At 36.1% G+C, this 21011-nt stretch overlaps 1 protein-coding gene across 3 annotated transcripts in view; it reads left to right on the plus strand.

Moving 5' to 3' along the window:
• The window catches only part of RNF17 (ring finger protein 17), a 181277-nt gene that overhangs the window by 117032 nt on the left and 43234 nt on the right, over positions 1–21011 (plus strand). For 2 of the 3 annotated variants that reach the window (XM_044249365.1, XM_044249364.1), the window contains exons 23-26: positions 2424–2514; positions 3484–3599; positions 5658–5947; positions 7505–7668. In XM_044249365.1, the coding sequence (XP_044105300.1) occupies positions 2424–2514; positions 3484–3599; positions 5658–5947; positions 7505–7668 (661 nt within the window). Of the gene's footprint in view, positions 1–2423; positions 2527–3483; positions 3600–5657; positions 5948–7504; positions 7669–21011 lie in introns of all 3 variants that reach the window. The other variant, XM_044249366.1, reaches the window with a different exon arrangement.

Below are 21011 nucleotides of genomic sequence, written 5' to 3' on the forward strand. Positions count from 1 at the left end.
TCTCAGGCTGACATACTATAAAAATCTTAACCTAGTTTTCACTTCTACCTGGAATGGTTCAGTCAGAACAATTGAACAGAATTCTATCAGTCCTTTAATTGTATCCAATAATGTAGAGAATGTGTTCCTGTACACACCTTAGATAATAGCTTTTGAACTCCGATGGAGTACCATTATTTCAAGAGTCTGGTAATAGTTAACCTTAACTACTTCCGGGCCTTGTACTAATTACCTTATTGACATTACTTTAGTTAATCTTCATAATAAACCTTAAAACTATAGATAAGGTGTTATTTATTGGTAAAGAAATTGAGTCTTCAATAGGTTAAGTAATTATCCAGAGTAATGCATCTATTAACTTTTGAGCTAGGATTATAAACGAGGTCTGAATTGAAAATTGGAGCTCTATTTTTTGATGTGTTTGTCTGTTTCGTGTGGGTTGAGTTTGAGGAGTTCATTATAGATCCTGGATATCAACCTTTTGTCTGTACTGTCATTTGCAAATATCTTCTCCCATTCCGTGGGTTGCCTCTTTGTTTTGTTGACTGTTTGCTGTGCAGAAGCTTTTGATTTTGATGAAGTTCCAGAAGTTTATTTTCGCTTTTGTTTCCTTTGCCTTTGGAGACGTATCTTGAAAGAAGTTGCTGTGGCTGATAGGGGTGCCTGGGTGGCTCAGTGGATTAAGCCGCTGCCTTCGGCTCAGGTCATGATCTTGGTGTCCTGGGATTGAGCCCCGCGTCGGGCTCTTTGCTCAGTGGGGAGCCTGCTTCTCTCTCTCTCCGCCTGACTCTCTGCCTACTTGTGATCTCTCTTTCTCTGTCAAATAAATAAATAAAATCTTTAAAAAAAAAAGAAAAAAATTGGAGCTCTAATCACTGTTTTTACTGCCTCTCTGAGAAATCTCTAATTTTAGGAAAATACATATAACATACAATTTGTCATTTTTAGTGTATATTTTAGTGGTATTAAATACATTAAGAATATTGTGTAACCTTTACCACTATCCATTTCCATTTTCATTTTTCCCAACTGAAATGTACAGCTTTATGAATACAGATCAATGGTATTTTTTAAATGATGTAAGTCCTTTCAGACATTTAGAAAAGTTAGGGACATCTGGGTGGCTCAGTTGGTTAGATGTCTGCCTTTGGCTCAGGTCATGATCTCAGGCTCCTGGGATCAAGTCCCACATTGGGTTCCCTGCTCAGTGGGGGTCTACTTCTCCCTTTGCCTACTACTCCCCGTGATTGTGCTCTAGCTCTCTCTCTCTGAGACAAATAAATAAATAAAATCTTTTTTAAAATATATTTTAAAGTTAATATTTATAAAACATTAATTCATAACAGATCATAGGAAAATCCTAATATTGACACTGATTTTTATCTGAATACCATCATCATAATAAAAACAATTTAGGAGTCACTGACAATTTAAGCTTAACTCATAAGAACACAGGGCTTCTTAATAAATAATGTAGCACATTTACTAAATCCTACTTGGTCAGACTACATGCACAGTTGATTTTGTTAGCTTATTCATATAAACTGTTTACACATGAGAAGATTGACCAGATTGGTTATTTACTCAATGGGTCAGCTGCAGTGAAACTCCAGATCTAGAAACCATGTGTAAAAGAGCCTTCAGAGCCTGCATTTATGATACTTGTAATCTCTTTAGTGGTATTAGTTCTTATTCTTTGGAGGTGGTTCTGATGGTTAGAAAGTTGCTCAGTTTCAATTCTGTAAACTAAAATAGAATATGAAGCTGAATACTCTGCTTTTCGTTGATCTGTCCATATTTACTGAGCATTTTTACTATGAATATTAAAAAATACATTTTCTATAATTAATGAGTCTGCTGTTCATGGATGGCAATTCATATTAGATTTAAATTCCAGAAAAATTCCAAAATGTGCAGTGAAATCATTATTGCAAAGGGACTGTTCTTTTTAAATTTATGTTAAATAATTTTGAAGTTCCTCCTGTGGGCCAGGCACTATCCTAGGCATTAGAGATCTGATGGTAGACATAACACATAATACATTATCCCTGCTCTCTGAATTTATAATCTAGTCAGCATGTATAAAATGTATATAATATGTTAAAAAATACTTAAAATGTACCTTTTTAAGTGTTCTTAGCATAGCTGCGTGTATATATAACTGCATATAGCAGTTATACATGTGTTAGCGTATGATATGGCCCATTAAGTAGAATAGAGGAATGAACAAAAGGATATGAAAATAGGGCAGAAAATTGTGAAAACAGCATAAAGACATGTTAACACAAAGTTAAATTGATTTCTCACTATGTATGTAGTTTTTTCATACATATATATGAATATATACATATAGTGGGCTTTTTTATATTTCTATATGTTATGCTCTTTATTACAAAACAAGTTGTCTTTTGTTGTTGTTTTAGACCAACTGGTGGGAGTGACAAATGGACAGCTACAGCTTGTGACTGTCTTTCATTGTATCTAACTGGAGCTGTAGCAACTATAATCTTGCAGGTGTGTAGTGGGGTAAGCAATTATAATAGACGTGTATTGACTATTTCATTGATGTTTTCTAGATTTCGTTGTTGAGAAGATAACAGCAAATTATTTGGATTTTTTTGGCAGCCCTCTTTTTTCGTCTTATTTTGTTATAACACCTGTTTGATAATGGATGCCCCATAATGATTGTATGAGTTAATCAAAACATTTCCAAAGTAATAATCTTGAATCGATAATTTGCATATTAAAAAGCAGAATGTATGAAAAAAAAACAATGTATGTATGCTAGAGTGCGTTGTGGAAGCCTTCTACTATTCTTTACAAACTGAGAAGTTAGGCTTCTAGTGATATCATATTGATTGCATGTCATTAAAAAAATGTGTTTATAGGAATAAGGGTTTGAGAAGAGAATAATATTTTTCAGAACACCTAGACATATTATTTCTTTTTTTTAATTTTATACTTTTCATTGCATTAATGATTAGAATTTTCTTGAATAAGTAATTTGTCCATGTTACTTTTTCTATGTATACCTTTTCTATTTTCATAATTCCATTCAAAGCAGAATATAGGTTTTGCAGTTTCTTTCTATTCATACACACACACAAGACACACCTGGGAGAATACATTTCAGTTCTGTAATTTTCCAAGAGTTTAGGAGAATAGAGAAATTTGTAACTGATCCTTCCCTAGCCCACTGTGGGCTGAAAATGTTTTTAGTTGGGCTCCCCTTACACACACCCACCCTTAGGTAAGTTACTCCTTGGCAGGGAGGCCTTCCTGACATATTTCACAAACCAACTGTCTGTCCCCCTTGACTCTCTCCCATGTTTTTTCTCTCTGACAAAATATCAAAATAACTTTACTTGACTGGAAATTTATTTTTCTGGCTTGGATAAATGTGGAGGAAATGCCTGTAAGAAGTATGTTGTTGAAGTTTTCCTTTTAGTGTTTCATATTTACTCTGCTCTTAAATCACTGCAGGAAAACAATACAACATGGCCATTACCTGTGAAAATTTTCTGCAGAGATGAAAAAGGAGAGCGTGTCGATGTTTCTAAATATTTGATTAAAAAGGGTTTGGCTTTGAGAGAAAGGAGGTATAGACTTGTTTTTTTAACATCAGTTTATAATGAAGGCTTCTTATTTGCCTATGTACATCTTCATATCTGTGTGCTTTCAAGCCTGAATTTCATCTTGCATGCTCTTAATGATTTATAAACTAACCTTTAGGAGATAGTTCAGAAATAAATTCATTCAAGATCACTAATTTCTGTATTCAGGCCCATTAGTTCTTATATATTTAAATCCCTACTGATATTTTTGCTTTTATATATATATGTATATATATATATATATATATTTTTTTTTAAGATTTTATTTATTTATTTGATGGAGAAAGAGAGATCACAAGTGGGCAGAGAGGTGGAAGCAGGCTCCCTGCTGAGCAGAGAGCCCGATGCGAGGCTCAATCCCAGGACCCTGAGATCATGACCTGAGCCAAAGGCAGAGGCTTAACCCATTGAGCCACCCAGGTGCCCTTGCTTTTATATTTTGCCTTTTGCTTCGGCATTTATACTCTAAACCAGAGGAAAAGAGAATTACATAGCTGTTACCAGATCTGACCCTCTGACACCATTTGCTTAGACATAAATCTTTAAGCTTTATTTTGGAAATTGTGGTAGGTATATACCAAAATGTGTTTATGTGAAACAGAAATGGATAGCACAAATGTAATTGAATATTTACATTTAAAGTCTTTTCAGGTACTAACTTTGTGGTTTAAGGTACCATTTGTCCAAGGGGCCAAGGATTAAGATATTGCTATAGCCCTAGCTTCTTCTTCTTCTTTCTTTCCTTCTGGACGTAAGGTATATTGGAATTGCAAACACATGTTCCAAGTAGCCACTTCATACCATACATGGCCAGATTTCTTTTTTTTAATCTTACATTACTATATATTACCTTATATGGACTAGGACTCTAATCCTGATGGAAGGGAAGGAGAATAAGAAACCCAAAATAAAATGGGACATAAAGTAGTTGCCTAGGCATGGTAGATGCTGACTTAACTAGCTATGTATTGGTATACGGCAAGGCTCTGTGTATTGATGTCCTGCATGAGTCTCTTTTCGGGTTCACTGGCTTTAGGCTAAAACAGTTCCTTGATAAATGTTAATGTGAAAAATACTAGGCAAGTTAATACTGCTAACATCTGCCACTGCGGTATCCCCTAAACTACTAGCTGTCTCAAGGCTAGGGACCAAGTGGGAACGATCTTAATTGAAATATTATGTGGCTATTTCATAAATGTTTATCTCCTTTTGAAAGAAAATACAAGAAGAATACAAAATCCTATCTCCTAGGATTTTTTAAATAGTAGACATAACTTTTTTTTTAAACTGGAAGGGAATGATAGGAAGTAAAAAGAAAATTATGAATGAATATAGCATATTGCCATTCTCTCCCTAGTACTGTATTATTTTTTAAAGGACTTATATTTGTATTATTTTGATAGAACATGTGCATGTTCTGTCTGTGGACTACATTAGAATCAACCTGAAGGGGATGCCTGGATGGCTCAGTGGGTTAAGCCTCTGCCTTCAGCTCAGATCATGATCTCAGGGTCTTGGGATCGAGCAGAGCATCAGGCTCTCTGCTTGGCAGGGAGCCTGCTTCTCCCTCTCTCTTAGCCTGCCTTTCTGCCTACTTGTGATCTCTCTCTCTCTCTCAAATAATATTAAATCTTTAAAAAAAGAGAGAGATAGAATCAACCTAAAGTTGTTGTATTTACCTTTAACATCTAGTTAATTGTATAATACTGGTGATATACTTAATACGAAATTTTAAGACAGAGTAACATGTAAATATTATTTAGTAATTTAAAACATTTAAGTGCAATTTATTAATTTTTTTCTCATCAGGCTCACTTACAGTTTAAAATAATTTTTATTATTACCTAAATTATGCTCATTTTATGTAACAAATTAGACTAATGTATCCTAGACTAGAGCAAATAAAGTCTTTAAATTCCCAGTATATAAAAATAAATAAATAAATAAATTCCCAGTATATCTGAAGGACTCTTTTTATATTGCTTTCCACGGAATGTTTTTATTTGCTCATGTTTAGATATAATATTTTTTTGGATGTTACAGAACTACAAAATTAAATAACAGCTATTCATCATCTGAGAAGTCTCTGGAAATCCCCTTGGAACAAGAAGACTCAATGGTTACTAAGTGTATTAAGATTAACTTTGAACCTGACAAAAAAGCTGCTGATGTTATTAGTGAGTACAGGGTATCTGAATTTCAGCAGAAAATTCCAGAACCAAGAACCACTGGATGCTACAGACCACCAGCTATTCCTAACATGAAAGTATTTGAGGCAATTGTCAGCTGTATTGGCGATGATGGAACTATATTTGTAGTACCTAAATTGTCAGGTAATATATTTTATGTTATGTGGAATTAATCAGGACAAGGAGTAACTAACAGCTCCAATTCTCTAGTAAGTTATAAGCTGAAATACCTTGGGCAAGATTTAACCTCATTTTCACAGGTTTGTTGTGAGGTTAAATGAAATAACTCAAACAAAGTGCTTTCCACATAAAAATCATTTATTGAAACACTTGGGAATAGACACTGGACCTAAGTTAAGCATGGGGGTGGTTCCAGATTTGTAAGACCTGGCACTTACACAAGTTTGGAGGCTCTCTAAGAAAAAAGATACAGAAGTTTATATTCATTCAGAATGAGGACAGAAATCACAGTGGATGCCTGGAGTTTGGGGGCCCTTTGAGAATATTCAAAGATTTCCTGAGATTTATGTACAAGTATTTACTTACCACAACCTAGGTGTGTCCAGAATACTTTATAACTGACAATAACTCTAACACTCATGGGTCTTAAAGTTCCATGAAATCCATAGTAAGTCCACCTATGGATAGGTGGCTGTAAATTTGTTGAAATTTTTGTTTCATTTGTTGACCTCCTAAATACTGTTTTTTAACTCAAAAATAAATAAATCTGTGCAATTGGCTATACCAGAAGAGAACGGTGTTTGAGACTTTCAGCAGTAGTTCTTAATCCAGAAACTTTTCTTAAACTTTTATATAGTCATAGCTAAAACTGGTTGATTACTATGTTTCAGGAAGTGTTCTGGATGTTTTACATTTAATCCTGCACAGTATTGATAATGGAGATAAGTTCTATTATACCAAGTTTATAGAATAAACTGAAGCTTATGGAGGTAAAGGAACAACCCCAAAATCACACAACTAAAGTGGTAGAACTCTTATGGGAATTGACCCCACACTTTGCTTTCAGTGCTATATGGGGTTATGTATTTAGTATGGAATTGATGATCCAATTAGCAGTGAGTAGCAACATCCGAATTTTAATTTTATATCCCAGCATTATGCTGTATCTAAGTATCAACTAACACCTGACTTGTGTTCTATTTTACTTAGGTATAATGGCAAAATGACTTATCTTAAAGTGGTAGTTCCTTTATATGTTCCTAGTATGTGTTTAGAGCTTTAAATGATGCTTTACTCCCAAAATAATGCTTGCATTCATAACCAGAGAACAGAATAGTTATTTACATGTTAGTAGTATGTTTTGAAACATATAAAAGCTATGAATGAATCAGATTTTTTTAAAAGATTTATTTATTTTAGGGAGGGAGAGAGAAGGCACATGCACGCACATGGCGGGAGGGGCAAAGCTGTAGAGAGAGAATCTCAGGGAGATTCCATGCTGATAATGGCAGGGATCAATCTCAGGATCCATGAGACCATGACCTGAGCTTAAACTCAGAGTCACATGCTTAACTGATTGAGCCAGCCAGGTGCCCTGACTGAATTAATCTTTATTAAAACTCTATTGATTCCTTATGCTGTTGTCAAGGTGGTGAAATTATTAAAGGTTATTGATGATTTCATATTGAAAATGGTAGTAAATTCTTCCTAAATGCTTTCTATTTTTAATAATTTCTTCAGAACTCGAGCTAATAAAAATGATGAATGAAATTCAAAATAATTTAAAATGCCTTGGTCTTTTGGAGCCTTATTTCTGGAAAAAGGGAGAAGCCTGTGCAGTAAGAGGATCAGATACTATGTGGTATCGAGGCAAGGTAATGGAAGTTGTTGGCGGCACAATCAAGGTGAGTCTGATACTCTTGTGACTAATTTAAAGTTAATGCTGTAATGTTAAGTGGTCTTAATACATGAAAACTTAATATATGAAAGTTTGATTAAAACCTGTATTAATGAGATCAGTTTTGTAGGAAGTCCAATCAGATACATTACACACTTATTTATAACAAGAATTTTTATTTTGGGGGCACCTCTCTGGCTCAGTAGTGTGTACAACTCTTAATCTTGTTGTTGTAGATTTGAGCCCCACATTGGTACAGAGCTTATTTATAAATAAATAAATATATATATAAATAAATAAGAATTTTGGGGATGCCCTGGGTGGATGAGTCGGTTAAGCATCTGCCTTCCGTTTAGGTCATGATCCCAAGGACCAGCATCGGGCTCCTTGTTCAATAGGGAGTCTGCTTCTCCTTTTCCCTCTGCCCCTTGCACCCCCACCCCATGTTGGCTCTCTCTCTCTCAGATAAGTTAAATCTTTTAAAAAATGTAATGTTTTCAAAAATAAAGAATTTTTATCTTCAAGTTTCTTTTTATTATTAGTATTTATTAACTTGAACAACCAAAAGCCATTTTCAAGTAGGGACCTGGCCTCTGGTACTTTAATGGTACCACTTATTTGTAATTGGCAGCCCTATTTGTACATATAGTATGAAGTAAAACAACATGTTTTTCAATATGTTGTGTAATTCCTTAGTAAATTTGTTTACAGCTCAGCTAGTTAACCCTTTCACAATAACAGTTAATTTACCTTTCCAGAATAGTGAGATAGTACTTACTTGAGTTTCATGCAAAATCATCAGAAATAATTGTTTTTTTAAACTCTGTATATAAAAATATACATGAAAATACCTCCATTTACAGTGAATTAAGTAAAGCAATGAAATTGATAAAGTACTTCATAAGACATTTAGCACTTGAGACTCTGTTTTACGAGAGGAGGAAAAATTAAGAAGAGTGCTTTGTTTCTACTTGAACAAGACTTTTATTATCTATTTGGTGATGACACCTAACAATTACATAGCATGTTAGGTTGTTAAGCTTCTTGCACATGTGTGCGTTCATATTTTTATGATTTTCTTCCAACTATCACAGAAGTCGGTAATTCCCAATTTACCAATTAGAAAATTAACATTTAGATTCAGTGGCATGCCCAGGGTCACCATATCAGTGGGTATTGATGCTGGAATTCATATCCATGCATCAGATTGCTAAATTTCCAATCTAAGTGACATGCTGCTTCTGCTGGATTATAAGATTTAACTGATTTTAATAAAAGTAAAATGGTTTCAAATTTTCAGTATTTAGGCATAAGGATAAAGATTCATGTATCTATATGCAAATGAGTCCCATTTCACATACATTTGAATTTTTCAAGTAACCTCTTTTTAATATAAAAGTAAACTAAAATCCAATTTTTATTAAGTTATCATAATTCATGAACTTTCCATATAGGGGATCCAAGTAAATAAGATAATGGTGAACCTTATTTTTTCTCACACTAACATCTCTGTTTTAAAAATTTTTTTAAAAGTAGTTTGATATTTTTAGGGTAAATACCCAGTAGTGCAATTGCTGGGTTATAGGGTAGTTCTATTTTCAACATTTTGAGGAACCTCCAAGTTGTTTTCCAGAGAGGTTGCACCAGCTTGCATTCCCACCAACAGTGTAGGAGGGTTCCCCTTTCTCCGCATCCTCGCCAGCATCTGTCATTTCCTGACCTGTTAATATTTTTTTAAGATTTTTTAAATTTTTGTTTGTCAGGCAGAGGGAGAAGCAGACTCCCCCTTTGAGCAAGCAGCCCAATGCAGGACTTGATCTCCAGACCCTAGGATTGTGACCTGAGCCAAAGGCAGAAACTTAACCAACTGAGCCACCCAAGTGTCCCTAAAAGTACTTTGATATTTTAATCAGTACTTTTTTCCCTAAGGTCATTTTACATTTCAAGTATATACAATAAATTTTCCATTCCTTAACATGATAATCTTTCAAAATTTATTCTATGATGCATTAAGAAATAGTACATTAGAGGCAGCTGGCTCAGTCAGTGGAACATGCAACTCTTGATCTCAGGTTCGTGAGTTTGAGCCCCATGTTGGGTGTAGAGATTACTTAAAATAAAATCTTAAAAAATATATTGCCTTAAAATGTATTCACCCTAATTACCTGTGATGTACTTCAGATACTTTTTTTTTAAATTTTCAGGATAACAGTATTGATTATTTTTTTTAAAGATTTTATTTACTTATTTGACAGACAGAGATCACAAGTAGGCAGAGAAGCAGACAGGCAAAGAGGAAGGGAAGCAGGCCCCCCCGCTGAGCAGAGAGCCCGATGTGGGACTCGATCCCAGGACCCTGAGATCATGACCTGAGCCGAAGGCAGCGGCTTAACACCCTGAGCCACCCAGGCACCCAGTATTCATTATTTTTGCACCACACCCAGTGGTCCATGCAATCCGTGCTCTCTATAATACCCACCACCTGGTACCCCGACCTCCCACCCCCCCACCCCTTCAAAACCCTCAGATTGTTTTTCAGAGTCCATAGTATCTCATGGTTCACCTCCCCTTCCAATTTACCCCAACTCCCTTCTCCTCTCTAACTCCCCACCCATGTCCTCCATGCTATTTCTTATGCTCCACAAATAAGTGAAACCATATGATAATTGACTCTCTCTGCTTGACTTGTTTCACTCAACATAATCTCTTCAAGTCCCGTCCATGTTGCTACAAAAGTTGGGTATTCGTTCTTTCTGATGGAAGCATAATATTCCATAGTGTATATGGACCACATCTTCCTTATCCATTCATCCGTTGAAGGGAATCTTGGTTCTTTCCACAGTTTGGCGACCGTGGCGTGGCCATTGCTGCTATAAACATTGGGGTACAGATGGCCCTTCTTTTCACTACATCTGTATCTTTGGGGTAAATACCCAGGAGTGCAATTGCAGAGTCATAGGGAAGTTCTATTTTTAATTTCTTGAGGAATCTCCACACTGTTCTCCAAAGAGGCTACACCAACTTGCATTCTCACCAACAGTGTAAGAAGGTTCCCTTTTCTCCACATCCCCTCCAACACATGTTTCCTGTCTTGCTAATTTTGGCCATTCTAACTGTGTAAGGTGATATCTCAATGTGGTTTTAATTTGAATCTCCCTGATGGCTAGTGATGATGAACATTTTTTCATGTGTCTGTCTTGTATGTCTTGATTGGAGAAGTGTCTGTTCATATCTTCTGCCCATTTTTTGATATGATTGTCTGTTTTGTGTGTGTTGAGTTTGAGGAGTTCATTATGGATCCTGGATATCAACCTTTTGTCTGTAGTGTCATTTGAAAATATCTTCTCCCATTCCGTGGGTTGCCTCTTTGTTTTCTTGACTGTTTCCTTGGCTGTGCAGAAACTTTTTTTTTAATTTATTTTTTTCAATTTATTTATTTTCAGAAAAACATTATTCATTATTTTTTCACCACACCCAGTGCTCCATGCAAGCCGTGCCCTCTATAATACCCACCACCTGGTACCCCAACCTCCCACGCCCCCACCACTTCAAACCCCTCAGATTGTTTTTCAGTCCATAGTCTCTCATGGTTCACCTCCCCTTCCAATTTACCCAAATTCCCTACTCCTCTCTAACGCCCCTTGTCCTCCATGCTATTTGTTATGCTCCACAAATAAGTGAAACCATATGATAATTGACTCTCTCTGCTTGACTTATTTCACTCAGCATAATCTCCAACTTTTGTAGCAACATGGACTGGACTGGAAGAGATTATGCTGAGTGTGCAGAAGCTTTTGATTTTGATGAAGTCCCAAAAGTTTCTTTTCGCTTTTGTTTCCTTTGCCTTTGGAGACATATCTTGAAAGAAGTTGCTGTGGCTGATATCGAAGAGATTACTGCCTATGTTCTCCTCTAGGATTCTGATGGATTCCTGTCTCACGTTGAGGTCTTTTATCCATTTTAAGTTTATCTTTGTGTACAGTGTAAGAGAATGGTCAAGTTTCATTCTTCTACATTTAGCTGCCCAGTTTTCCCAGCACCATTTATTGAAGAGACTGTCTTTTTTCCACTGTATATTTTTTCCTGTTTTGTTGAAGGTTATTTGCCCATAGAGTTGAGGGTCCATATCTGGGCTCTTTACTCTGTTCCACTGGTCTATGTGTCTGTTTTTATGCCAGTACCATGCTGTCTTGGTGATCATAGCTTTGTAGTAAAGCTTGAAATCAGGTAACGTGATGCCCCCAGTTTTATTTTTGTTTTTCAACATTTCCTTAGCAATTTGGGGTCTCTTCTGATTCCATACAAATTTTAGGATTATTTGCTCCCACTCTTTGAAGAATACCAGTGGAATTTTGATTGGAATGGCATTAAAAGTATAGATTGCTGTAGGCAGTATAGAAAACAATGTTTATTCTTCCGATCCAAGAGCATGGAATGGTCTTCCATCTTTTTGTGTCTTCTTCAACTTCTTTCATGAGTGTTCTGTAGTTCCTTGAGTACAGATCCTTTACCTCTTTGGTTAGGTTTATTCCCAGGTATCTTATGGTTCTTGGTGCTATAGTAAATGGAATCGATTCTCTAATTTCCCTTTCTGTATTTTCATTGTTAGTGTATAAGAAAGCCACTGATTTCTGCACATTGACTTTGTATCCTGCCACGTTGCTGAATTGCTGTATGAGTTCTAGTAGTTTGGGGGTGGAGTCTTTGGGGTTTTCCATATAAAGAATCATGTCATCTGCAAAGAGAGAGAGTTTGACTTCTTCATTACCAATTTGGATACCTTTTATTTCTCTCTGTTGTCTGATTGCTGTTGCTAGGACTTCTAATACTATGTTGAACAAGAGTGGTAAGAGTGGGCATCCTTGTCGTGTTCCTGATCTCAACGGGAAGGACACAAGCTTTTTCCCATTGAGGATGATATTTGCTGTGGGTCTTTCATAGATAGATTCGATGAAGTTCAGGAATGTTCCCTCTCTCCCTATACTTTGAAGCATTTTAATCAGGAACGGATGCTGGATTTTGTCAAGTGATTTTTCTGCATCGATTTAGAGGACCATGTGGTCCTTCTCCCTTCTCATGTTAATTTGTTGTATCACATTGATTGATTTGCGAATGTTGAGCCATCCTTGTAGCCCAGGAATGAATCCCACCTGGTCATGGTGGATAATCTTTTCAATGTACTGTTGGATCCTGTTTGCTCGGATCTTGTTGAGAATCTTAGCATCCATATTCATCAGTGATATTGGTCTGAAATTCTTCTTTCTGGTAGGGTCTTTACCTGGTTTGGGGATCAGGGTAATGCTGGCTTCATAGAAAGAGTCTGGAAGTTTTCCTTCTGCTTCGATTTTTTTGAAACAGCTTCAGGAGAATAGGTGTTATTTCTTCTTTGAAAGTTTGGTAGAATTCCCCAGGGAATCCGTCAGGTCCTGGGCTCTTGTTTTTTGGGAGGTTTTTGATCACTGCTTCAATCTCGCTACTAGATATCGGTCTATTCAGGTTGTCAATTTCTTCCTGGTTCTATTTTGGGAGTTTATAGTTTTCCAGGAATGCATCCATTTCATCTAGGTTGCTTAGGTTATTGGCATATACCTGTTGATAATAACTTCTGATGATTGTTTCTACTTCCTTTGTGTTAGTTGTGATCTCTCCCTTTTCATTCATTGGCCACACTAATCCAAAAGAAAAGAGAGAAAGCCCAACTTCAGATGCCTTTAGGTCATCTGTTTCATTTTTTAAAATGGTGATTGCCAAACCAACCCAACTATATAGTGATAGGTTAATTTCATTACATTGGGAAAAAATAAATAACTTACTGATATTCCTTATTACTAAATTTAGAAGTTGAATTATCATAAATAAACAATTTCAGAGACTGGTGTTCTGGGTTCTGGTTGCATTTGTAAGGAGCTTGAAAGTTGCCACATCATTCTAACAAGTAAAAAGCTCAACAAACTGAAAAATCAACAACTCTTCTTAAATTTATAACAGAGGGAGTATACAAGGTATACCACTGCTCCAATGATGAGAATCAGGCAAACATAGGGAGTCACAGCTTTTAAGAGCAGAAACTTAAAACTGTAAATGGAATTATGTTTTGCTGGAGACTCTGTGTGGACAGCTCTGAAAGTTAAAAACTTCAGAGAGACCCAGTCCTAAGAAGGCCCTCCACAATTCTGTGTCATTTATGTTTAGGTATTCAACCTGATTCTCACAATAAATATAAAGAAAAAAAATCCCCTCATATGTCTGTCATCAGGAGCTTTTAAAATATGCCAGAGGATTCTGTCTTTTTGTAATAAGGCTTGATTTCAGGAAAACTAGTTAATCTGGACCTAACCATATAGATTACCACCTAACTGACGTAGGAGAAAAGAAAGTACCCAATTCCAGTCAACTCTGGCCTTCCACATGGAAAAAAGGAAATACCCAACTCCAGCCCACTTTATCCATCCTCTTATACCTAATGGAGAAGAACAAAACTGAAGAACACTTGTGAAATTTACAATCTATATTCATAGTGTCACTAAAAGACTAAGACCTAATCATAGGACTTCAAAACATTTCCCCTCCCTTCACACTTTACTACCACATTACTAAAGTCCTGTTTATAGCAGTTTCTTTTACATAGTACATCATATCCAGCTATCAAGAAAAATAAATTACAGACAAAACAGTATGGTATTAGCATAAAAATAGACATGTAGATCAGTGGAACAGAATAGAAAGCAGGGAAATAAACCTATGCATATATGGTCAGTTAATTTATGACAGAGGAGCCAATAATATATACTGGGGAAAAGACAGTCTCTTCAATAAATGGTGTTGGAAAAACTGGGCAGCCACATGCCAAAGAATGAAACTGGATTCTATCTTACACCATATACAAAACTTAATTCAAAATGGATCAACGATTTGAATTTAAGACCCGAAAACATAAAACTCCTGGAAGAAAACACAAGCAATAACTCTTTGACATGGGTCTTGGTGATTTTTTGTACACACCAAAAAGAAAGGTAGCCAAAGCAAAAGTATACAACTAGGACTACATCAAACTAAAAAGAGTCTTCACAGCAAAGAAAACCATCAATAAAAGGAAAAGGCAAATTATCAAATGAGAGAAAATATTTACAAATTGTATACCTGATAAGCTACCAATATTCAAAATATATAAAGAATCCATACAAAGCAATAGCAAAGAATCTGATTTAAAAATCTGAATAGACATTTTTCCAAAGAAGTTATACAGATGACCAGCACATGCATGAAGATGAGCTCAAAACCATTAATCCTTAGGGAAATGCAAACCAAAACCACAATATCACCTCACACCTGTTTTGAAAAACTTAAGCTTTGACTTATCAAAAAGGTAAGAAATAAGTGTTGGTGAGAATGTGGAGAAAGGGAACTCTTGTGTACTGTTGTTGAGAATATAAATTTGTACAGCCGCTATGGAAAACACTATGAAGTTTCCTCAGAAAATTAAAATAGAACTATCATATCCAGAAATTCCACTTCTGGGTATTTATCTGAAGGAAATGAAAACACTAAATAAAAAATATATATGCATCCTTATGTTCATTGCAGCATTATTTACAATAGCCAAGATATTGAAAGGACCTAAGTGTCTTTTGATAGATGAAAGGATAAGGAAAATGGGATATGTATGTATATATATATATACACATATATGAAGTGGGAGATTATTCAGTCATTAAAAAAAAAGGAAATCTTGCTGTTCACTACAACATGAATGGACCTTGAGGTCATTATGCTAAGTGAAATAAGTTCGAGAAAGACAAATACCATAAGATATCACTTATTTGTGGAATATTAAAAAAATCATCAATATAAAAAAAGTTCAGGGATACAGAGATCCGATCTGTGGTTGCCAGAGGTGGAGAGCTGGGGGCATGCAAAATGGGTGAAGGGATCAACAAGTATAAACTTCAAGCTATAAAATAAATCATGGGGATATAATGTACAGCATAGTGCCCATACTTAATGATTATATTTGGAAGTTGCTAAGAGTAAATCCTAAAGTTTTCATCACACACAAAAATATTTATGTAATTTCCTTACACCACACATGAAAATAGACTCAAAATGGATGAAGGACCTCAATGTGAGAAAGGAATCCATCAAAATCCTTGAGGAGAACACAGGCAGCAACCTCTTCGACCTCAGCCTCAGCAGCTTCTTCCTAGGAAGATTGCCAAAGGCAAGGGAAGAAAGAGCAAAAATGAACTATTGGGACTTCATCAAGATCAAAAGTTTTTGCACAGCAAAGGAGACAGTTAACAAAACTGTAAGACAACTGACAGAATGGGAGAAGATTTTTGCAAATGACATATCAGATAAAGGACTAGTATCCAAAATCTATGAAGAGCTTACCAAACTCAACACCCAAAGAACAAATAATCCAGTCAAGAGATGGGCAAAGGACATGAACAGACGTTTCTGCAAAGAAGACATCCAGATGGCCAACAGACACATGAAAAAGTGCCCCATATCACTTGGCATCAGGGAAATACAAATCAAAACCCCAATGAGATACCACCTCCCACCAGTTAGAATGGCTAAATTTAACAAGTCAGGAAATGACAGATGCTGGCAAGGATGAGGAGAAAGGGGAACCCTCCTATACTATTGGTAGGAATGCAAGCTGGTGCAGCCACTCTGGAAAACAGCATGAAGGTTCCTCAAAAAGTTGAAAATAGAGCTACCCTATGACCCACCAATCACACCACTGGGTATTTACCCTAAAGAAACAAATGCAGTGATCCAAAGGGGCACGTGCACCCAAATATTTATAGCAGCAGTGTGTACAATAGCCAAACTATGGAAAGAACTTAAATGTCCATCAACAGATGAATGGATAAAGAAGATGTGGTATATATATCTACAATGGAATACTATGCAGCCATCAAAAGAAATGAAGTCTTGCCATTTTCAATGACGTGGATGGAACTAGAGGGTATTATGCTTAGCGAAATAACTCAATCGGAGAAAGACAACTATCCTATGATCTCCCTGATATGAGGAAGTAGAGATGCAACGTGAGGGGTTTGGGGGGTAGGAAAAGAATAAACGAAACAAGATGGGATCGGGAGGGAGACAAACCATAAGAGACTCTTAATGTCACAAAACAAACTGAGGGGGGCTGGGGAAGGGGGTCAGGAGAGGGGGGTGGTGTTATGGACACTGGGAAGGGTATGTGCTAATGTGAGTGCTGTAAAATTGGCGATTCACAGACCTGTACCCCTGGGGCTAATAATACATTATATGTTTATAAAAAAATTTATGTAAGGCAGTGGATATTAACTAGATTTATTGTGGTGATCATATCAAAGTGCATATAAAAATCAAATCATTGTGCTGTGTCCCTGAAACTAATATAATGTTATATGTTAATTAAACATAAATAAATTTTAAGTTTTAAAAAAGGAAAAAATCACAAGGCATACTAAAAAGGCAGAAAAGACTACTGGAATAGACATAGACATATCAGAACAAGACCTGACAGGGATGATGGGATTATTAGAATGAGAATTTAAAACATCTATGATTAATACGCTAAGGCCTCTCATGGATATAATAGGATGTGCAAGAACAATGCACAATGTAAGCAGAGAGATAAAAATACTTAAAAAAGGTAGAGATCGAAATTATATAAAGAAAAATGAAGATTGTATTTGATGGACTTATTGTAGACTGGACACAGGTGATATGTATATCCACAGAGACCTCTAAAATTGAAAAGTGAAGAAAACAGAACCAAATACCCAAGGACTGTGGGAGAATAAAGGAATAAAGAAGTATTTGAAACAATTATGACGGAGAATTTTCCCCAAATTAATGTCACTCAACCACAGATCCAGGAGCTAAAAGAATACCAACTAAGATAAATTCAATAACAAAAACAAAACAAACAAAAAAATACACCTGGGCATATCACTTCAAACTATAGAAAATCAAAGTTAAAGGAAAAAACTGAAATAAACCAGAGGGGAAAAAAGCACCTCACCTATAGAGGAACAAAGATAAGAATTACATCCAACTTCTCCTCAGAAACCATATAAAGAAGAAAGTGGATTGAAATATTTAAAATCTTGAGAAAAACACCCCACCAACCTATAATTCTGTACCCTATGAAGTTACCCTTCAAACTGAATGAGAAACAAAAATTGAGCTTGTGGTAGACCTGCCTTGCAAGAAATATTTTTTAAAATTCTTTAAAAAGAAAATAATAAAGGTCAGAAACTCAGATCTACATATAGATAACTGAAGAAGGAATAGTGAAGATAAAATAAAACTTGTAGTGGGGTGCCTGGGTGGCTCAGTCAGTTAAGAGTCTGATTTTAAATTTCAGCTCAGGTCATGATCTCAGAGTCATGATATTGAGCTTCACATCAGGCTCCATACTACGTGCACAGCGTACTTCAGATTTTCTCTCTCCACCTTCCTTTACTCTTCTCTGCTTGTGCTTTCCCTCTAAAATATAAATAAATAAATAATAAAACTTGTAGCTTTCTTATTCTTAATTGATATAGTATAATAGTTCAAAGTAATAGGAGCAATGTATTCAACTACATATGTATATACTATATACATATACCATATGCATAGATATATGCATGCTTAAATATAAGTATAATCAATGACAATGGTACAATGAATGGAAGAGAGTAATTAAGATTATTATTATATGATACTCATAATACCTGTAAAATGACATAATGTTATTTGAAAGTATCCTTGGGCTCATGAAAATGTTTAATAATAATAATAATTCATTATAATAGCAAACTGAATGGAAACCAACTAAAAAATGCTTTTTCCCCCCTTGTGGAAAAAAGGGGGGAATGCAACTTTCTTTTTTGTAAATGTAAGTTCTGTTAGCAAGCATATAACACGTCATTAGTTTTTGATTTAATGCTTTTTAAAAACTATAATTGATACACTTTTTAAACAAACACAAACAGAAAATGCAATCATATAAAATGCTCAGTTTAAACCACAAGAGACAGAAGGATGGTGGAAAACAAAAGCAACAAATAGAAAACAGTAACAAATACACTGGATATTAATCCAGCCATATCAGTAATCAATTTGAAGATCAGTGGTTTAAATGCACCAAATTACTATATGTTGTCCATAAGAAACTCACTTTAAGTGTAAGACACATATCAATTAAAAATAAGTAAAGATATACACTATGGAGTATTATGCCTCCATCAGAAAGGATGAATACCCAACTTTTGTAGCAACATAAACGGGGACTGGAAGAGATTATGCTGAGTGAAATAAGTCAAGCAGAGAGAGTCAATTATCATATGGTTTCACTTATTTGTGGAGCATAACAAATAGCATGGAGGACAAGGGGCATTAGAGAGGAGTAGGGAATTTGGGTAAATTGGAAGGGGAGGTGAACCATGAGAGACTATGGACTCTGAAAAACAATCTGAGGGGTTTGAAGTGGCGGGGGCGTGGGAGGTTGGGGTACCAGGTGGTGGGTATTATAGAGGGCACGGCTTGCATGGAGCACTGGGTGTGGTGAAAAAATAATGAATAATGTTTTTCTGAAAATAAATAAATTGAAAAAAAATAAGTAGAGAAAAATATTCTATGTCAACACTAATCAAAAGTATGCAGGAGTAGTTATAATAATTGTAGAGTAGATTTCAAAGCAGGAAAATTATCAGGGATAAGGAAGGGTGTTACATAATGACAAAGAGGTCAGTTCTCCAAGAAGACATTATAATCCTTAATGTGTATGTGCCTAACAACAGAGAGTGAACCTACATCAGGCAAAAACTAATAGAATTACAAAGAAAAATAGGTTTACCTACTATCATAGTTGTGGACTTCAACACTCCTCTATCAGAAATAGGTCCAAAAAGCAGAAAATCAGCAAGGATGTAGTTGAACTCAAAAAAACCATCAATCGACTGAATGTAATTGGCATCCCTGGACTAATTCATCAAACAAGAGCAGAATACACATTCTTCTCAAGCTCACGTTGAACATTTACCAAGATATACCACATTTTGAGCCATAAAACAAACCTTAAGTTTAAAAGGTTATGCCCTATGACCCAGCAATTGCACTACTTGGTATTTACCCTAAAGATACAAACGTAGTGATCCAAAGGGGCACGTGCACCCGAATGTTTATAGCAGCAATGTCCACAATAGCCAAACTATGGAAAGAACCTAGATGTCCATCAACAGATGAATGGATCAAGAAGATGTGGTATATATACACAATGGAATACTATGCAGCCATCAAAAGAAACGAAATCTTGCCATTTGCGACAACACGGATGGAACTAGAGCGTATCATGCTTAGCGAAATAAGTCAAGCGGAGAAAGACAACTATCATATGATCTCCCTGATATGAGGAAGTGGTGATGCAACATGGGGCTTAAGTGGGTAGGAGAAGAATCCATGAAACAAGATGGGATAGGGAGGGAGACAAACCATAAGTGACTCTTAATCTCACGAAACAAACTGTGGGTTGCTGGGGGGAGGGGGGTTGGGAGAAGGGGGTAGGGTTATGGACATTGGGGAGGGTATGTGCTTTTGGGTAAATTGGAAGGGGAGGTGAACCATGAGAGACTATGGACTCTGAAAAACAATCTGAGGGGTTTGAAGTGGCGGGGGGGGTGGGAGGTTGGGGTACCAGGTGGTGGGTATTATAGAGGGCACGGCTTGCATGGAGCACTGGATGTGGTGAAAAAATAATGAATACTGTTTTTCTGAAAATAAATAAATTGGGAAAAAAGGGTAGAAATCAAACAGGGTCTGCTCTCATACCAGAATGGAATTAAACAGGAAATCAGTAACAGAAGGATACCTGGAAAATCCCAAAATACATAGAGATTTAATAACAAACTTCTAAATAGCACATGGGTCAAGGAGGACATCTCGAGAGATTTAGAGATATTTTGAACTAAATGAAAATGAAAACACTTATCAAATTTATGAGGGGCACCTGGGTTGCTCAGACAGTTAAGTGTCCATCTCTTGATTTCAGCTCAGGTCATGATCTCAGGGTCATGATATCAAGCCCTGCATCAGGCTCTGCACTCAGTATGGAACCTGCTTAAAATTCTCTCTCTGGTGCGCCTGGGTGGCTCAGTGGGTTAAGCTGCTGCTTTCGGCTCAGGTCATGATCTTGGCTCCCGGGATCGAGTCCCGCATCGGGCTCTCTGCTCAGCAGGGAACCTGCTTCCTCCTCTCTCTCTCTCTGCCTGCCTCTCTGCCTACTTGTGATCTCTGTCTGTCAAATAAATAAATAAAATCTTTAAAAAAAAAAAATTCTCTCTCTGCCCTCACCACCTCAAATGA

Source organism: Neovison vison, chromosome 5 (assembly GCF_020171115.1).
Source record: "Neovison vison isolate M4711 chromosome 5, ASM_NN_V1, whole genome shotgun sequence".
NCBI lineage: Eukaryota > Metazoa > Chordata > Mammalia > Carnivora > Mustelidae > Neogale > Neogale vison.